General features: G+C 61.6%; 2 protein-coding genes across 2 annotated transcripts; both read left to right on the plus strand.

Annotated features, from left to right (window-relative positions):
- Positions 1-5,517: 5,517 nt before the first annotated feature.
- Positions 5,518-7,242, plus strand: LRRC15 (leucine rich repeat containing 15). Its single transcript, XM_010568388.1, has one exon. The coding sequence runs from the start codon at positions 5,518-5,520 to the stop codon at positions 7,240-7,242; it is 1,725 nt and encodes a 574-aa protein (XP_010566690.1).
- Positions 7,243-9,845: 2,603 nt separating this feature from the next.
- Positions 9,846-19,187, plus strand: LOC104832314. The gene is made up of 6 exons (XM_010568442.1): positions 9,846-9,945; positions 10,888-12,524; positions 13,113-13,184; positions 13,475-13,537; positions 14,367-14,462; positions 16,012-19,187. Exons 1-6 carry the CDS (start codon positions 9,934-9,936, stop codon positions 18,893-18,895), a joined length of 4,764 nt encoding a protein of 1,587 aa, XP_010566744.1. The 5' UTR covers positions 9,846-9,933; the 3' UTR covers positions 18,896-19,187.
- The last annotated feature ends 209 nt before the right edge of the window (positions 19,188-19,396 follow it).

A 19,396-nucleotide genomic window follows, 5' to 3' on the forward strand; every position in this document is an offset into this window, starting at 1 on the left:
GGCGGGCGGGGCCGTTTGCCGCCGTGCCAAAAAACGGGGGGGGGGGGGGTCCCAGCCCTGTGCCGTGGGGAGCAGCAGGACCTGGGGATGTTCCATCCCTCCCAGGGGTGCCAATTTGGCTGGGAGCTGGAGGTGTGCAGGGAGCAGGGGCTGAAGCGAGAGCTTGAGGGGAGCTGGGGCTGCTGGGCTGTGGAGCTGCGTGGCGTGGGTGAGCGTGCTCAGCTGTTTGGCAGATGAACAATGCGCTCTCCCAGCCAAGCCCACAAGCTGCTAATTTTAGCGATTACATGAATTTTTCCAAGCAGTCTCGAGTCCCTTGATGATTCAGAGCCACTCAGCTTTGCTGCACCCGCCACCCTGGGGATGCACTGGAGGTGTGCCAGCATGGACAGACCCGGGACTGTCCCGCTGTCTGGGAGCGAGGCAGACCTCCCCAAAACTAGGTGATGCTGCTGTTCTGGGGCTCCTGGAACCTCCCCGGCTGGTGGCGTTTCGGGGCTCAGCTCAGCATGGGGGAGCACCAGGGCTAGTGCCAGAGCTCACAGGACAGATGGGAGCCATAGTGGGGCTGGGAACCCAGACTGTGTTAAAAGCAAGTGGCTCTGAGAGTGTGGCCAAGGGTTGCCGGCTGCTGGCCTCAGAGAGCCCCAGGCAGGGTTACGTCAAAGCACAAGGGGTAACACTAGCAGGGACCACTTGCCCGCAGGACCTCTGGCCCTCCTGCAGGCTCAGCAGCATGCGGACAAATGCCTGCAGAAGGTGCTGGGGGCTGTTAGGTGCAAGGGCGCCTTCAGCCCAGGCTGCGACTGCCAGCAGCGGCTGGGCTGTGGGGCAGCACCATGCGCTCTTGCTTTTCCCCGTGCAGTGGCGTTTGGCCACTACCTTTGGTGAGGAATCAGAAAACTGCATTTGTGCAGGTGAGGAGGGCTGGGGGCTCTTTGGGAAGGAGCCACCCCCCCAGCCAGCCCAGCTGTGACCACAGGTTTCACTGCCAGTCTTGTGTCACAGGGGCACAGGGCCTGGCAGGTGCCCACCCTTGGCCTCCATCATCCCCTTAGAGGTGTAGAGACATGGCAGTGACTCCATGCCGTCCTGAGCCTGGTCTGGGGGGGTTCAGCCTTTCTCTGGCTGGTGTGGCTGGAGGTGAGGAAGGTCCCCAGAACACTGCTGGACCCTGGGACTTCCCTGCTCCACTCCATCCAGAGCCGTGTGAGCTCCCAGCTATGTGCAGCAGCCTGCCTCTGCAAAACGCTTATCTCACCCTCAATCACATCCCTGTGCGGTCTCAGGGAGCTGCCTCTCCCCTCCAGATGTGCAGAGTGTGTCCGTGCTGCTGTCCGAAGCTCTCACACCCTCTGTTTCTCTCCCTTGCGTGTAGCCTGGGGCAAGCTCCTGTGCACTCACCTCAGGGAGCAGCTCCCTCTCCGCTGCGGGTGCGGTGCACGGGTTTGTGCCATTACTCAGCCTTACTTTATTTTTAGGGATGTCTTGAAAACAGACCCGTCCTTCCCAGCCAAGAGCTGGAGCCAGGTTCCCGAGGCCTGGGTAGAGGCAGCTGGGTTTTTAGCAGAGCTGTTACCTGGGGTCCTCTGAAACTTTGGGCGTTCTGTGTGGCCATAGGGACCATAACCTGATCACCCCCCTCCTGGGGGCAGGGGGTTTGAGGGTACCCACCACTGCACCCCTATCCCCCCCCCGGGGCAGCGCTGCTTGGAAGGAGCTGAGTCCGACATTCCTCTGTCAGACTGGGATTGGGGTGGTGGTTTTTCGGAAGTGCTGGGGTTTAATTTCTGTGTTGCCTTGCTGAAAAGCTGTGTGCTTCTGGGATGAGTCAGAGCAGGCAGGAACCCAGCAGCGCTGGTGCTGGCGGTGGGCAGACAGAGCTGGCGATAAGGGTGCGATAAGGCCACGAGAGCCCTACTTTCGTGCCAGGGCTGCAGGGAGTGGGCAGCTCCCAAGCCCGCTGCCTGACCTCCAGCTGCACCGCTGTCAAGGAAGCAGGGAGGTTATTTTGGGAACCGCAGCACTGGGAATATCTGCTATGTCAACAGAGCGTGAGCTAAAGCACTTGCGGGTGGTATTTTCAAATGCCCCTTCTCTGTGCCCAAGTGCCTGGGCTTTGCCCCAGGACCAGGCAGGGAGTGTGGCTGGGGGATAGCCCCAGCCTCGGTGCTCGCTCCCTAGCCAGGGAGGGGTCCGTGGCCATTCGGCATGTCCCGTGGCAGCCGGGCCCCCCGTGCAATCTGACACTGGTGGTAGTTGCCTCCAGCTGAGGTCCCATTCCCTATCCTCTTCCCACGATCCCTGTCGTCTTCCTCCAAGTCTGGCAGGAAGCTCCCCTCCCCATCCCTGCGGTTTGCTGTTTATCCTGGTCTGGTTCCCTCTTTGAACAGGGTCCCTGTCCCCTACAGTGCCCTGCGCCCTCCCACCCATCGCGGCATGGTGCGACACGCTGGGGCATGGGGACGGAGGCAGCCTTCCTCCCCTGCCTCTGGCGGCAGCCCTGTGCTGTTCCCATCTTGAGCAACTCGTTAGCACCAGCTGGGACCTGAGCAGGGGCTGTTGTGGCCAGAGGAAACATGGGTGGGCTGAGACGGGATTAGATGTGGTCAGGGAAATTCCAGCTGCCCCGTGGTTAGCACGGGGCTGCTCTGGATCCGGGAAGCCCAAAGAGGCCACTCATGCTGGCTCCCTTAAGCTGCTTCCTCCTGAATATCCGTTCCCAGCAGCTGCTGGCCTGGGGCTGTCCAGGAGAGGTAGGCGAGGGGGGGACCTGGGGCACCCCCGTGCACCCATGTGGGCTGGAGGGGACAGGGGAGGGGTGGCAGCAGGCACCCCTGAACAAGTGGATGGGACGGGCTTGTACCCTGCTTCCCAAATGCCCCTGGGTGCTGGGCTCCATCACCCATCACGTGTCAGGGCTGCTGAGGATGAAGAGCAGCATACGGGCTGCGGCACAGCCGTGGCAGCCCCTGGGAGATGGCAGTATGTGCCACTTTGGGGTTGCAAGTCTGCCTGCAATTGGTGCCTAGGGGGTTTCTCAGTGCCTGCAGGCACAGCAGTGCCAGTGGGAGGCAGCTGAAGCAGCCTGGCCTCCGGCTGGCACCGGCAATGCTGCTGGTCCCTGCTCGGTGCCCGCTCCCTGGCTGGGCTGGGCGAGATGCTTGCAGGGCAGAGCGGGTGCTTGTGGGCTCCTGGCCTGTTTGCATCTGCGGCTGGAGGGAGTGAATAAGAGCTGTGACCCCAGGCAGGGTCGGCGTGCTGGGGGGCTGCCTGTGCTGCCGACCCTGGGTTGGGGCACGGCCGGAGGTCCTGACGCTTGCAGAAGTTGTAGCTGGGGAGGCAAGTGCTGTGCATGTGCCGAGGCGATGCCGTGGAGCAGCCCCGGTGTGAATGTGTGCCAGCGAAGGGCAGGATTGTACCCAAGGGCCCGGCTTTGCCTTGCCTGCCCCCGTGGGTCGGGGTACTTAGCTGCGTCCCACTCCACTGGGTACCGGGGGGCTCTCAGGGCCGAGCTGCTACCGGGGCACTGGCTGACATGAGCAGCATGTTCATGGAACCATCTGCTTGTCTTCAAACAAGAGCACTGAGGTTCAGGAGAGGGAAACCCAAAACTCCATCCTTGAGATGCTTGCTCTGTTTGCCGAGGAAATAGGAGTTGGAAGCAGCTCTGCTCCAGTGCTTTCCCTAACCCCGTCGCTGCCCCTGTGCTGATTCATTGATTTGGACGGGTTATATACTGGGAGGGGAAGCATGAACCACACTCAGCTCTCTTGCCAGCACAGAGCTGTGCTCGCTCGGCGCTCGTGGCTGCAGGACACTCGGGTAAGTCTTCTCTGCTCTACCGACCCTTTGAGCGGCCCTGGGCCTGGGGGACTCCTGGGGCAGCTCCGAGGGGTGGTGGTGCGGCAGTGGGATCTTGCACGTTCAGCATCTTTTGATTTGATGGAGATGTTTGTCTTGCAAGGGTTCTCCGAAAAAGCAACACCACTTAGGCATTGTGGGAGCTGAAATAGGTTATTAAGATATGTTGCCTATATAACAACAGAGAAAATTAAGGGGGGCGAAGTAACATTTAGGGGGGCTGAGGTTAGGAGACCTGGGATGCTGAGGGGTTGAGCGGTAGGGAATATTCAGCCCCTTGGTCTGTAAGCTTTTTGTCCCTAGAAGAAAAGAGGAAATAAATTGTTTTCAGCTGCCTTTTCTGAAGGGTGCTCCAGCGTGGATGCTCTCTGAGCTGCCTTACCAGGGAGTGACATGAGCAGGGCTTTTGATGTGCAGAGCGTTTGGGGAAGTTCATAAATGGCTTGTTATAAACAAAGCTGTTCTTGGATGCAGATTGTTTCCATATGGGAAACATAAACCGTGCTGGCTTGTGGAGGGTTCCTCCCTCCCTGCCTGAGAGCAAGCGTGTTCCCTGGAGGGAGCCTGGGGTGGAGGGCAGGGGCTGTGCCCCAGCACCCCGGGGTGCTGTGCCAGCCGCGGCAGCGTGCCCAGACCCCTGTGCTGCCAGACTTGCCCGTCTGGCTGAGCCGTCCTCGGGGCCGTGGGAGCGGCAGGTTTTCTCCCTCCCTTGTGCCACACAAAGTTGTTAGCAGGGAGCTGCTCCATGCCAGCCTGGCAAAAGGCTGCTGCTTTAATCTAGGGAGGGAGGAAGCTCCCAGGCCAGAGGAGGGAGGAGAGGGTGTCCATGGTGGCCGTGCTTGTGGGGTGATGGAGGACCTTGTTGCAAAGCTCTTGTTCCCCCCCAAGCTCCAGGACTCCCCTGGGACCAGCCTGCATACAGGTGCCCACGCTGGACACCCCGCTCTCACAGCCAAAACCAGCCAGGGCCGAGACCTTCTGCTGGGGATGGGGTGCAGACAGGCCACCCCCGTACCCAGTCTGGTCTGGGGAGCTGGCAGAGGGTCCTGTTGACCCAGGTTCCTGCAGGATCAGCACTAAAGCACACCCAGGCAGTGGGTGCCAGCGCTGCTCTTGGCTCCGCGACAGGAGCTTAGAGCTGCTCGCCACTGGGCAGAGAGCCAGGAGGGTGCTTGGGGTACTGGGGGGGGGGGGCACCTTTCTTCCTGCCTCCACCCAGCATCCCTGGGACCCACTCGGCTGTGGGTGCCACAGGCCGGCTCCGGTGCAGGTCTCGGCTCTTCAGTGGTGCCAGGAGGCCAGCGTAGCAGCTCGCCACGCTCGCTGCAAAACAGGAAACCACGCTCCTGGCCGCTGGAGGAGCCAAGCGAGGGGGACGCCAGGGATGCCACTAATAGCTGTGGTATGGCAGCCAGGCGCCACGGCCCCCGTCTCTGTCCTGCTCTGCGCTCCTGCCTGGGCTGTGCCCAGCCCTGCCTGCTCCCAGCCTTCCTCGCCTGTCCTCCTCTGCCTCGCTGCTATGCTGGGGGCAGGATGGCCACTGCCTCGGCGGCCTTTTCCAGGGAGAAAGCAGCACCCATCCCTGGTAGAGGCCCTGGGAGCTGGGAAATCGCAGGGGCTGAGCCCGCCTCCTTTGTTTTTACTGCAGGCTCAATGGAGTGGGGAGGCTGGCAGTGGTGGCTGCTGCTGCTGGTGGGCATCCAGCTGGCCAGTGGCCAGTGCCCAGAGCAGTGCCAGTGCGTCCGCACCGCCCAGGTGGAGTGCTCCGGCGCTGGCATCACCGCGGTCCCCAGCCCCATCCCTGCAAATGCTATGACCCTCCAGATCATTAACACGCGCATCGCTGAGCTGGGTGACGCGTCCTTCGGCAACGCCTCCCTGCTGATCGGGCTGCGCATCGAGAAGAACAACCTGTCGCGCATCAGCCCCGGGGCCTTCCAGCACCTGCCTGACCTGCGCTACCTCAGCCTGGCCAGCAACAAGCTGCAGGAGCTCCCCGTGCAGGTCTTCGAGCCCCTGGGCAAGCTGGAGTCTCTGCTTCTCTCCAGCAACCAGATCCTCCAGGTCGAGCCTTCCCACTTCGCCCACCTGAGCAACCTCAAGGAGCTGCAGCTGCACGGGAACAACCTGCAGGAGCTGAAGGAGGGGGTGTTCGACCAGCTCACCAGCCTCACCAAGCTCAACCTGGCCAGGAACAACATCGACCGCCTGCCGCCCCGGGCCTTTGAGCGGCTGGCACGGCTGCAGGTGCTGCGGCTCTACGAGAACCGGCTCCGGCAGATCCCGGCAGGCGCCTTTGACGGGCTGCCGGAGCTTCAGGAGCTGGGGCTGCACCAGAACCAGCTGGAGATGCTGTCCCCGGAGCTCTTTGTGCACAACGGGAACCTGCAGAAGCTCTACCTGTCCAACAACCTCCTCGCCACCCTGCCGAGCGGCATCTTCTTGCCCCTGCGTGCCCTTGCCAAGATCACCCTGCACGTCAACCGCCTGCGGGACATCTCCCCCAGTGCCTTCGGGCCCATGCCGGACCTGCGGGAGCTGTGGCTCTACGAGAACGAGCTTTCCACCCTCCCAGCCGCCGTCTTCAGCAACCTCACCCAGCTGCAGCTCCTGGTCCTCAGCAAGAACCGGCTGCGCTCGGTGGCGCCGGGGGCTTTCCGGGGCTTGGGGGAGGTGCTGGAGCTGTCGCTGCACTCCAACTCCCTGCGCCGCCTGGACGCCCGGGCGCTGGAGGGGATGCCCAAGCTGCAGAACATCTCCCTGCACCACAACCAGCTGCAGACGCTGCCGCGGGGCCTCTTCGGGGCCACCCCGGAGCTGCGGCACCTGCAGCTGCACTCCAATGCCCTGGAGTACCTGCCCGCCGGCATCTTCTCCCCCCTGGCCACCCTGCGAGAGGTGAGGCTGCACAACAACTCCTGGCGCTGTGACGAGGGCATCCTGCCCCTGCGGGGCTGGCTGGAGGACAACCCCCACAAGGTGGGCGAGACACCCCCCCTCTGTGCCCAGCCCCCCACCCTGCGGGGCACCCCCATTGCCAGGCTGCCGCGGGACCAGCTCCTCGCCCCCCGGTCCCCCACTGCCTCCCCCCAGCCCAGCACCCCGCTCCCCGCTCGCCCCTCCGAGGTGGCGTTGCCAGAGGGTGCCTGGACGGAGCCCCCCACGGGGCTGCCGGTCTCCCCACGGCAGGAGGAGAAAGAGGAGGAAGAGGAGAGGGGCCGGTGGGGGCTGACACGCATGCAGAGCGGGGTGGTGGTGGCGGTCATTGTGCTGGTGTGTGTGGCCCTGCTCGCTGCTCTGGTGGCACTGGTGGTCTACGGCTGTAGGAAGAAGAGCCACGTCGTGCTCATGAGGATGAAGGCGCCCAACGAAGCCTGAGTGCCTGGCAGACCCTGGGGGGAGCGGTGCTGGCAGGGCATCCCCTCCCCATGGGGCCAAGGGACGTGACAGTGGCTCTGTATCAGCTGCCCTTGCTGACTGGGACGGGCCAGCATCATCCCGTGTGCTGCGTGTCCCCCCTGTCCTGCTCTGCTTTGCCCTGCTCTGCAGCAGGGTGTCCCCCCGGGTGACCTCCCACGGCTGCCCTCTGTCCCCAGCCCCTCCTGCCTCCCGTGCAGCCTCTGTGCTCGTTCCCTGCCTGGGGGCCAGCGGCTGGGGTGTGGGGGGCTGAGAGGGACCCCTCGAGCAGGGAGCCACAGCCTGACCACGATGGTGCTTACCCCTCCACCTTACATCATCCCCTCCAGCGCCGCCTGCCCTCGCACCGCCTGCCGCCCACCCCCAGCCCATCTGCCCCATCTTCCCCCCGTCCCTGCTATGCCTTCAGCCTCTGCCCCTGCCTGGGCAGCCGGGTGCTAGCTGTCCCACAGGGCCGGGAGCTGAGCGAGCGCCTTCGCCCCCAGCAGAGCCTCGTGTCCTCGCGCTGCCTCGTAGCTCACCCGCGTCCGGGTGCGTATCCCCGCAGGGCTGCGCCGCCTGGGCCTCACGCTGCTGCTAGCGTGGCACACCCTGAGTGACTCGGCCGTGTCCAAGCTGCCCTCCCTGCCCGCAGGCAGGGTGGGCCAGAGCGCAGCCAGCATCTTCCCCCGCTTCGAGCGGCCTCCTGCTTCGCCCGCCCTTGTGCATCTCCAGCCAGGAGAGCCGCCGGGCAGCGTGCTGGTGTCTGGGTGCGGCGGCAGCCCCCCTCAGCCCTCGCCGCACCCTGGTGCTAACCCTCCTGTGGTCGTGCCCCTGCCTGCTGAGCCCTGCCCCAACCCCGTGGGTGCTCGGGGGGCTCGCACCAGCCCCTGCTGTGGGGGAATTATAGGGGTGGGACGACGGGTGTGAAGTGTCTGCCAGGGGCTGGGAGAGGCTCCTGTGCTTGTGCCCCAGGGCTGCTGGAGCACGCCAGGGCTGTTCCTGCTGCACCCCATCCCTGGTCCTCGCTGCTTCAATACCTTCGTGCACCCTCCGCCAGCTAGTGAGCAGACTGGCCCTGCTCTGCCCGGCAAGGCTTCTTCCTCCTCCTTCCTTGCGTGTCCTCCTGTATGTGCCTAGTCCTGCTGCCTCAGGCAGCAGAGGTGCTGGCGGCCCACAGTGGGGGGGTCAGCAAGTGCTGGCTGCTCTGCAATTCACAGGTGGGTGCTGTGCCAACCCCCCCCCCAGCAGCACCTGCATCCAGCGGTCACCCTGCCTCCTCCAGCTGTGGCACAGCCACGGAGGGGTCCAGCTCACCTCTGTGTGCGGTGCGGCGCGGCAGTGCCAGGCTGCCTGGGGATTACTGCCACGGGACGAGGGTCACGCTTGGTGTGCGCCCCATAGTGCTGGCTGCTCGCAGCACCCCAGGAGCCAGAGCTGGTGCAAGCAGCCCCACACTCATGCACGTGATGGGATACTCCTCTGGACTGTGACCTGCATGGCGGCGGGAGACGGGACTGTGCTGCGGGGCTATTGGGTGCTGTTCGGTGACTTCTCCATTAAAGTGCAGTTGTCCACCCCCAGTGCCAAAAGCTGTTTATTCGCTCCTCCATGATACGCAGTCGGGGAATTTCCACACCTAAGAGTTTTTTTCATGTTGAGGAAAAGCCCATACAGGCTGGTGAAGCTGGAAGAGGGTTAGTGGGCTGTGGTCGCAGAACCCATGCTGGTCCTTGGGCTCCAACCTGGGGTGAGGGACCAGGGAGGGCTCAGCCATCCAACAGCAGCGGGATGGCTTTTGAAGAGTGAGCTGAGCCCTCAGCAAGCTTCTGGGGCAGGGCCCCGAGGGTTTAGCCAGCACCACCCTGGGGTGGTGGGGAGCTCGCTTGGCTCCCCTCAGGGCTGGCTGCCGCTGGCTTGTGTCAGCTGAGTTTCTCCATGTGTCACTGTTTGCTCCACCGGTCTGGCTGACTGCATGTAAGTGTCCCTCCTCCTGCCCCTGGGGGTGCCTCCATGGCTGCTGCCACCCCAGCCTGTTCCACCACAGGCCCTTAAGCTGGTGTACACTGCTCCCCCGGGCAGGTTGCAAGCTCCCAGGGCGTCCAGCTGGTCCACAGGTCCCTCTGGCCATCCCACCGCTGGCTGGGTGCACGTCATGGGCTGCAAAACACCTGGTGCATCTCAATATGGCAGTCCTGGGGTGGTCACCTCCCCATGGCATTGCTTTGCCTTGCTAAGCTGTGCTTGGTCCCCTCTCATGCAAGAGATGTTTGCTAGCACCATTTCCCAGTGAAATTTAATAAAGTCCAGGGGGTCTCTCTCGGGGGCTGCCGGAAGCAAGCGTGCTGACCTCAGTGTGGGACTGGTGCCACCCGTGACAGCAGCACCCTGCCACCATCCCTAGGCCAGTGGATGTCCAGGGCCGGAACCCCGCTTCCCTGCCAGGATGCTTGCTGGCAGCTGCCTCTGGCCTCACCTCCAGTTCCTCTGGGGCTGGGTTATTTTTTGAAGCACTCCAAGGACACGGGTTGTTGTTGCCGATAAGCAACACGGGGCAGCTCCGCCCCAGCAGGAACAGCTCATCGGCTGACTTCCCATCCGCCCCAGGATACGTCCCATCTCAGTGAGCAGTGTGCCTGCAAACCTGCCGCAGGCTCGGTGGCAGTCTCCACGATGCCACACTTGGTAAGTAGTGGCCAAGCCATTTGGGTAGTTTGGGGCACCTGGGGCGGGTGGGAGCTGCTGTTGGCTCTGGTGAAAACAAGTGAGATGGAGAGTAAAAGCCACGCCCAACACTGCTCTCAAGTGCTGGTGTTAAGTCCAGGATAGCCCTACTTGTGTGGGGTGTCTGCAGGAGGGCATTGCTGGGGGGGGGCAGCATCCCCCATCATGCGGCAGCACTGGCATGTATCCCAGGTAAGGAGGGACTGGCAGAGGTCTGGAGGCTACTGCCTCAAAAAGTGCTTCCCGTGGGCTGGGAGGAGGCATTTGGTCAAGCTGAATATCCCTTGGGCAGGTTTGATGCTGCTCTAGTTGCTTGCAGAGAAAGAAGTACTTGATGGGCAGTTAGAAATACAACCGGTGGAGCCCGCTCCTTTTGTCACCGAGCACAGAGCAGCCCTGCAGTGCTGTCCCCACCACCCAGTGTGCGCAGCACATCCCCGTGCTTCGCATGCTCCCCCAGTCCAGAGCCCGGCTTTGTGCCCATGGAGATACCTTGTGAGGCCACAGGTTCCCCCAAGACCCCTGCGGGAGCACACGGGTCTCACCTCAGCCGCTGCTCTGCAGGACGTGGGGACCTTTCATGAGGGTGGCACCACCCTGGTTGTCACAGGGCAGACTGGAGTGGGGCTGGGGTGCAGGAGAAGAGCCCCAGTGCAGGGGCAGGCGAGGAGAGTTTTGGGAGGGAAGTGCTCCTCGTTCCCGCAAGTGGAGTGCTGGGGTGGTGCGGGCAGCTGTGGCTGGAGAGACGCCCCATGGCCAGGGCAGCTGCCCACGCCGGCAGTGCCCCAGAGGTTGCTCCTGCTGCCTTTCTGGCTGCAGAAGCCGCTTTCCCAGCAGTGCCCACCTGCGGGTGCAGATTTCTGCCTCACCGAGGCAGAGGATGAGGCTCGACTCCTTCTCCAGTGCAGGCTGCTGGTCTACGCGCTGCTGGGGCTGGGGTCCCTGCTGGTGGGGGGGCTGCCCCTGCCCTGCCCCCCCACCTGCCAGTGTTATGACACCTCCAAAGTCTTCTGCTCGGAGGAGAGGATGCGGGAGATCCCGGCAGGCCTGCCAGGGAACGCCACCCAGATCTTCTTCGTGGAGACAGCCCTGAGCAGCGTCCGCAGAGGGGCCCTGGGCTCCAGCACTACCCTCACCAAGCTGGTCTTCCTCAACAACAACATCCAGGAGCTGGAGGCCGGTGCCTTTCAGGGGCTGCCCAGCCTCATGGAGCTGGAGGTGTCAGGCAACCCCTTGCCAGCAGTCAGCCCGGAGGTGCTGGTGGGGCTGCCCAGCCTCAGCAAGCTCTCCCTGGGCGCCAATGCCATCCACTCCCTGCACCCGGGGCTCTTCGCCGCTGCTTGTCGCCTGCAGGACCTGCACTTGCCAGGGAACAAGATTGAGGTTCTGCCCCCCGACATCTTCCGCCCGCTCCGACGCCTCCAGACCCTGGACCTCTCGCAGAATGCCCTGGCTGAGCTGCCGGCTGGGCTGCTGACACCACTTGTCGCCCTCCGCCTCCTCAAGCTCAGTGAGAACCTGCTGACACGGGTGCCCTCCGGCGCTTTCAGGGCACTGGGCCGGCTGGCCGAGCTCCACCTGGATGGTAACTGGCTGGAGGAGCTGCCGGCCAGCGCCTTTGCTGGACTGGGGGGGCTGCGGCGGCTGCAGCTGCAGCACAACCACCTTGGCAGCCTGGCCCCTGACATCTTTGCCGGTCTCCCCAACCTCACCGTCCTCAGCCTGGAGGGCAACCGCCTGGCCACCCTGCCTGCCACCCTCTTCACCGGCACCCCTCACCTCCTCCACCTCTCGCTGGCTCGCAACCAGCTGGAGACGCTGCCCCAGGGGCTCTTTGCCAACCTGTCGGCGCTGCAGACCCTGACGCTCTCGCACAACGCCATGACCCATCTCCCCGCCGGGGTTTTCCAGGCCCTGGCAGGGCTGACAGCACTGCAGCTGAGCCACAACAACCTCTCCAGCCTGCCGGCTGCGCTGCTGGCCGGGCTGCCCCTCCTCACCGCCCTGGCGCTGGACCACAACCGCCTGGCCCACTTGCCCCCAGGGCTCTTCGATGCCAACGAGGGGCTGGCACACGTGGGGCTGGCCGACAACCCCTGGGCCTGCAACTGCCACCTCGCCTATCTCCTGGGCTGGCTCCAGGGCTTCGCCGAGCCCCTCACCCACGCGCAAGCCTCCTGCGCCAGCCCGGCCACTCTCCAGGGACGGTTCCTGCTGGAGGTCTCCCAGGGGCAGCTGGAGTGCCCGGGAGCGCCTGGCATCCCCCAGGAGGAGGGCTGGGACAAGGAGCGGGGGGAGGATGCTCTGGGGCAGTGCACCTACAGCAACCCTGAGGGCACCGTAAGCATGGCCTGTGATGCCATGAGCTGCCAGCAGCTCAGCCTTCGCCTCCCTCCTCCTCCTCCCGGGCAGGTGGCAGGGACGGGGCTGGTGTACCAGGGTGCCTGGGTGCTGCGCTCCCGCTGTGGCACGCTGCAGGTCAGCGTCCTTGTCAGGGCGCAGAGCGGGGATGAGGCCATGTCACCAGCTCTCCCCACTGAGCCCTAGAGCTCGGGCAGGCGCCAGCTTCTGCCTGCTCTTGCATTGGCAACCTCGGAAACAGCATGCCATCTCGCTCCGCTACCCCGGTGTGGTCACCAGCCAACACCGAGCTCTCTGCAAAAGCTGGCCTAGTGGTATTTATTCTCCCAGCTATGCGTTTGCCCTGTATTTCAAATATAATTAAAATGTATATATGACTTCTGTGCAGCCAGTTCCCATGGTGGAGAGAAGAAACGCTCTGTTCCCCTTGCCTCTGTCTGTGTATCTGGGAGGAGCGGTGAAGGTTGCTGTGGTCCGCCAGGGACTTGGCCGGGGCTGTGCGTGGTGTGGCATGGGTGCAGGTGCCTGGCAGCGAGTAGGTGCCACTCTCCGGCGTGCTCATCTCTGCCCGCTGCAGCCTGGCACTAACCCCCAGGGCACGGGTTTGGGGTGGGGTGTCCAAGGGAGACATGGGCGAGTGCTGCCGACCGCCCAGCGAGGGGCACGGGCTGCCTGGCTGCAGGGTGGGCTCCAGCCCAGGGCTGTGCACCGGCAGGTCCCCCACTCACCCTGGCTGGACTTGGCCTGCGGCCCCCCCCCCCCCCCAGTCAGCCCCACGGAGGCTCCGCGGAGACGGGGCGCAAAGTCCCAGTGGGCGCTGCCCACCCAGGGGATGGCAGGTAAGGTGGGTGCTCCCCTAAGAGAGGAAGCGCGTGTGCACGCACGGGTGGGTGCGTGTTGGTGGGTGCACGCACTGTGCAAGGCGTTCTCCCGGCGGTTGCGGTGCGGTGTTCCTGCACCATCTTGCGGCCGCTGGGACGGCCACCTCCAAGCCTGGACCAGCGATGCTGCGGCTGGCTGCAGCTCCCCAAACCCTGGCACGGCTGCCACACCACGGCCTGGGGAGGCTGGTGTCACTCCCGCCGTGAGCTCTGTCCCCTCGTCCACCCTGGCTCCTGCCACCCTGCAGCCTCCGGAGCGGGCTGGCAGCGAGCGGGGACCTGGACGCATATGGCAGTGATGTTGGAAAGGGGTACGGCTGTTGAAAATGTGCAGTAGTTTGAGTGTTTTTAAATGTGCCGGGAAAGGTATAATGAAGCCCAGCATGTGCAAGCTGAGCCTTCATAAGAGCAGGTGAAAACTGAGGAAGAAATGTTTAAATGCAGTTAGTGCAATTAGCCTTTGGGAAGCGATGGATGCCTTGTCATTTTAAGTCTTTGCATCAAACAGGGTGTTTCTTCCCACAAGACACCCTGCACTGGCCAGGAGCCCTGGGTGTCACTGTGGGAGGGTCTTCAGCTTGTGCTAGGACGGAGGGGAGCACAACGCTGAGCCCCAGCCCTACGGGCAGCGAGGTGTGGAGCCGTGGGGCTGAGCCCAGAGCCTGGGTGTCAGTGCATCTGCCCGGCCGCAGATGTTATCCCTGTTATAAGCTTAAACAAATGGCTTCAGAGCAGCACCTTTAGCTACATAAGGCAATTCCTGAGGAAGGAAACAGCTGGATATTTTTAATAGGAAAAGCTTTAAATAGGAAAACTTTCTGTTGTGTCGGTGGGGGTGGTGCCTGTGAAGCTGATTGATAGGTTACACTGGTGGAGATGTGGGACTGCAGAGAGCATCAGCTACAAAACAGGCTGGCCTGGAGATCTTCAGGTTTTCCTGGATGTAACTAGTCAAGTGCTGCCAGCAGATAACACGTGGGGGGTACGTGCCTGTGACTTCTCTGAGGGGTTTCTGCAACGGCCTCCCACACTGGGGGTGCAGCTCCGCTGCCTGCTCCCTGGCCGTCCCTTATCTCCCCACGCAGACCTGTGCCCTGAACTCATGCGAAACCAAGCCCTGTGCCTGGGCTGTGGATAAAGAGCTGGCCAGGTGATGGGACCCTCGTCTGGTGGCCTCGCTCCTCACACGGCACAGCTCGCTCTGGTGGCTGGACTCGTTCGCAAGTGCTCAGCCAAGTAAGTGATGCAAAAAGCTTTATTTGCTCTTTAAAATGTGCTGGGAGGGACAGCTCTGGCGGGGCTGGTGATTGTTTCCTTGCAGCAGGGAGCAGGAGAGGCTGCAGCACCGTGAGCTGGGGCCGTCGCTCCGTGTCCCTGTGCTGCTGGAGGGTGGGACAAGTAAGGAGCCACACTGAGGTCCACCACAGCCAGACGGGGTGAGGGAGAGTTTTAACAGAGCTTTGCAGTTCAAAACTGTTTATTTTCATGCCCATGCACTCGGTCCAGCCATTCCCACCTGTGCATTTAACCCATTGTGCTGCCCCTGCAGCTGAAGTGAAGCAGGCACTTTTGCAATCCGCACCCCCGGCTCCTGCACCCGAGTCTCCCAGGGGAGAGGACGGGCAGGGGTCAGCAGCAGCTTCTGCCCTGGGGAACCCCACGGGGCAACTGGCACATACCTAACCTCCCATCGGTTTCTCTTCAAACCCAGTGGCTTTCAGCCTCCTGTATTTGCTGACCTCTCAACGTTTTTCAAAAAATAACTTTTCATAGCAAATTTACCCTCCCAGCATAAGTTTTTTGCATGGTCAGCTTTGATGGACACCCAAGAGGCAACCCACAGCCATTTCCCCTGCTCCCACCCAGGGCTGTGAACCACAAGCTGGAAACTATGGTCTCAGTACGACGCTCGTGGCCATTAAACCCCAGCTAATGTGTTAGCTGAGTGTTTCCAAATGACTTGATGGAAGTGGTGGACTTTACGTGGCTATTGGTGGGTGTGCATGAGTGACTTCACTTCCTAACTGCGGGTCAGAGCCCTAAATGCTAGGTGTTGAAGAGTTCATCTGTGGACATTTCATAGTCTTTTAATGAGCCTCGCTCTAAAGCTTGGTTGCTGTTCACAGGTTAACCATTTCTATCTGACAGAGCTGCATAACCAAGGCCAAAATATGATGTGATTAGCAAGAATCTTGAAAAGGAGATGCTTAGAAGCCATGTGTTAAATGACCCCCCTGAACTGATAGAAGCACCAATGAAATAGCAAGTCCAGCACAGTGTGGAAATTCTGAGTAAACAAGGTCATCTGGTCTTGGCTGGCTTCTGGGACCCTTTCTGGTGCCTCATTAGCAAGCGCAGGGCTGACTGCTTCTGTTGTTGCATGAATGGGCTGTTGCCCTGCTGAGTAACTGGACCCACTGGGGCAGCGCTAATGGGCAGCAGCACTTTGCCTTCTTCACCCAGACAGATGCCGAGCCTACAGCCCAAATATGGGAGAAGGAGGGCCAGAGAACAGACCGTCCAGCCCTTGTCCCTCCTGGAACGTCTCCCAGTGCCAAGCCATGAGCTGGCTCATTCTGCCTTCCTCTCCATCCCTCGGTACCAACGGCCATGAACTCTTGTAAACGCAGCGTACGTTGGCTTGTATGGTCTCTCTCCTAAAATGAGTTATGATATGCGAATAGAAGAGTCCTGAGAGTTGAATGACAACGTGGTACCACAGTTCATGAGCTGTGGATGGATATTTTTTGTTCTTCATAACTGATTTTTGAAATCTTTTTTTCAGGACAATGTACCAGCATTTCCTCTTCCTTTTCTTCCTCTTCTTCCATCTCCATAAATGCCAAGATCAAATCCTGGGTGAAGATCCATATGAAATGCCCAAAGACTACCAGGAGGTCTACAGAGGGACAAAAAATGACATCAAAGAGATCCCAAAGATTGTAAAGCCCTTCATTTCTGAGATGATCTTTGTGCAAACCAGCATCACTGCTATAAGGAAAGGTGCCTTTGGGTACATGCCCAACCTGATCAAGATTTTGTTTATTGGCAACAAGATCAAGACAGTTGAACCTGGAGCCTTTGATAATTTGGTCAAGCTGAGGGACTTGGAGATCTCTGGTGCCTTGTTGGAAGAACTAGCTGTGGGCACTTTCCAAAACCTCCCAAGCTTGCAGAGGCTGGAGCTGAGAGACAGCCACCTCAGATACATCCCCAAAGGCCTGTTTGATGGGCTGGAAAATTTGGGAGAGCTCTCCCTGCACATCAATGCAATCTCTTCTCTTCCAGAAGGCATTTTTGATTCTCTCGTCAATCTAACATTTTTGGACCTTGCTAGAAACAGGATCACAACTCTTCCTGGGGATGCCTTTAGCAAACTCCCTCGGCTGCAAGTCCTCCGGCTGTATGAGAATGAGTTGCAGGACCTCCCAGAGGGGCTGCTAGACAGTCAGTCGGGACTGCTGGAGCTCAGCCTTCAGAGCAACAGGCTCAGGGCACTGCCATCCATGTTTCTGAGGAGGCTGCCTCACCTGGAGAAGCTCCTCTTGGACAACAACTTCATCGAGGTTCTCCCACCTCAGGGCTTTTTTGGTTTAAACAAATTGAAGCTGCTGACTCTGAGTTCAAACCACATTACGGAGCTCCCCTGCTGCCTTTTTGACACCATGCCACACCTGCGGGAGCTGGACCTGGGCAGGAACAGTTTGGCCATGCTTCCAGACGGCATCTTTGTCAACCTCACGTCTCTTGGCAAACTCATCTTGTCCCACAACCAGCTAGCAGCCCTGCCAAGAGGAGCCTTCACTGGGCTCAGCAAGCTGTTGGACCTCCAGCTGGACACAAATCAGCTCTCTGCTCTGGATGATGAGGTCTTTGTTTCTCTCCCAAATCTGAAAACCCTCAACCTTCGGAAGAACCAGCTGGAGAGTGTGCCCCGAGGGCTTCTGGACCCCCTGAAGAAGCTCAGCTCAGTGTATCTGAGTGGAAACCCATGGAGATGTGACTGCAACCTCTGCTACCTGCACAGCTGGATCCTACGCAACAGTGAGAAGGTCAAATTGTCCACCCAAGTATCATGCAAGAGTCCACCCCACCTGGCAGGGCAAGCAGTGACATCGCTGAGGGATGACCACTTAACTTGCCAAGCTACTCTGCCTCTTTCAGCTTCTTTTACCCCATCTCTGCCATTCACCTCCACATCATCACAGGGGATATCAATGTTGCTGTCACCTGGAGCCTTGCCCACTGCAGCGCCAACCACGTTGTCACTAGCAGCCTTTCCCATCATGGCACTGCCAACCAAGCTGTCACCTGTGGCCACCTCTGCCATGATGCCAACCATGCCAACGGAGGCCTTCTTCACCACTCCATCACCAACTGTGCTGCTGAAGGCCTTCATTGCTACCTCATCATCAACCAATGTGCCCAAGACCTCCATCACCACACCATCATCAACCATGCTGCCCAAGACATCCATCACCATGACAACATCAACCATGCTGCCAAAGGCCTCCATCACCACCCCATCATCATCTGTGCTGCCTGAGACCTCCATCACCACCCCATCACCAGTTGTGCTGTCTGAGGCCTCCATCACCACCCTATCGCCAGCTGTGCCACCTGAGACCTCTGTCACCACTCTATCGCCAGCTGTGCCACCTGAGACCTCTATCACCACTCCATCACCAGTTGTGCCACCTGAGGCCTCCATCACCACGCCATCACCAGCTGTGCTGCCAGAGACCTCCATCAACACACCATCATCAACCATGCTGCCAAAGGCCTCCATCACCATCCCATCACCAACTGTGTTGCCCGAGACCTCCGTCACCACCCCATCACCAGCTGTGCTGCCAGACACCTCCATCAATATACCATCACCAACTGTGCTGCCCAAGGCTTCCATCACCACCCCATCACCCGCTGTGCCACAGGAGGCCTTCAGCCTGTGTGTAACTCCAGCCGTCATAAGCCTACAGCCTCCTGGGACCCCCAGCCCAGAGCCTGCACTGCCCACTCTAGCTTCTGCCACCACATCAGTGCCAACCAGCCCGCTGGCAGCCACCACCAGACAAGCGTCTCCTGCTCTTCTGGTGCCCGCGGAGAGGCCAGCCACCATTCAGTGGGGGACATCCAGCATCTCCCTTGTCTCGGCCCCCCCTGAGGCACTCTGGCCACCCCCCAGGGCTGCTGTGCCGGGCACGGTCCTTCTGGCCTCACACTCCCCGTCCCACCGTGCTCCTGCGCCAGGCGGGGAGCTGGACCGTGCCACCGCATGGGACTTGTCCACGGTTGGCACCCGGCCCGCTCCCACTGCCCCCCAACGCGCTCCCACCCCTGCAGGCACCGTCCTGCTCCCGACACCTCCTGTCCCCCCGCCGCCAGACCATACGAGCCCCTGGCCGGCCTCCCCACCCCTGGCCCCCAGCGGCCATCACACCTGGGGCTTCGCCCTGCGGTCCAGCCCACGGCACTGCCGGGTGTCCCTGGCCCTGGGCCTGGCCGCGCTGGCGCTGCAGGCAGGCTGCACGCTGCTCTGGGGCACACTCGTCCTTCTCCTGCGCCAAGCCACCCGCCGCCGGGGCCACCCCATGCCACCAGTGAGGCTGCTGCGTCTCCAAGCCCTGGGTGCCCCGGGGCCCCCCGAGCAAACCCGGGCACCGCTTTGAGCTTCGCTCCCCCTGCGTGAGCTGGGCAATGCCCGTCGCCCTCCTTTGGGGGGTCTGGAGCCACGGGGTGCGCACGTCGTGGGGTGCGGACCGTCCCCCGGGGGTGGGTGTCCCAGCACCCAGGCTGTTTTGGGGTGCCTCCCAGCTGGCCTCTGGAGATGCTGTGAGCCCGTGCGCGGTGTCGCTGCCTGACGGGCCCTTCTGCCAAGCGACACTAGATGGCATCCCGACATAGGCGGTGGCTGCCACTGCCTGCCCAGGGCCACCGGCAGCAGAGAGGGCGAACAGGGGCCCCGAAATGCCGGAGACCCCGCACCCGGCCAGCTGGAGACCTCGCTGGACCCCGGGCACGGCCCGCTCTTGCCTGCACGGTCTGGTCGGGGGTTCTGCCTGCATCTCCTCCCCATCCCTGGCGGGTACCTGCAGGGTGCGAGCAGCCCTTGGGGAAGGAGATCCCAAGGCCTCCTGCCCCGCGCCCCAGCTTCTTCCCCGCGTCGCGTT

This window comes from Haliaeetus leucocephalus, unplaced genomic scaffold (assembly GCF_000737465.1).
Source record: "Haliaeetus leucocephalus isolate CR32 unplaced genomic scaffold, Haliaeetus_leucocephalus-4.0 Scaffold240, whole genome shotgun sequence".
NCBI lineage: Eukaryota > Metazoa > Chordata > Aves > Accipitriformes > Accipitridae > Haliaeetus > Haliaeetus leucocephalus.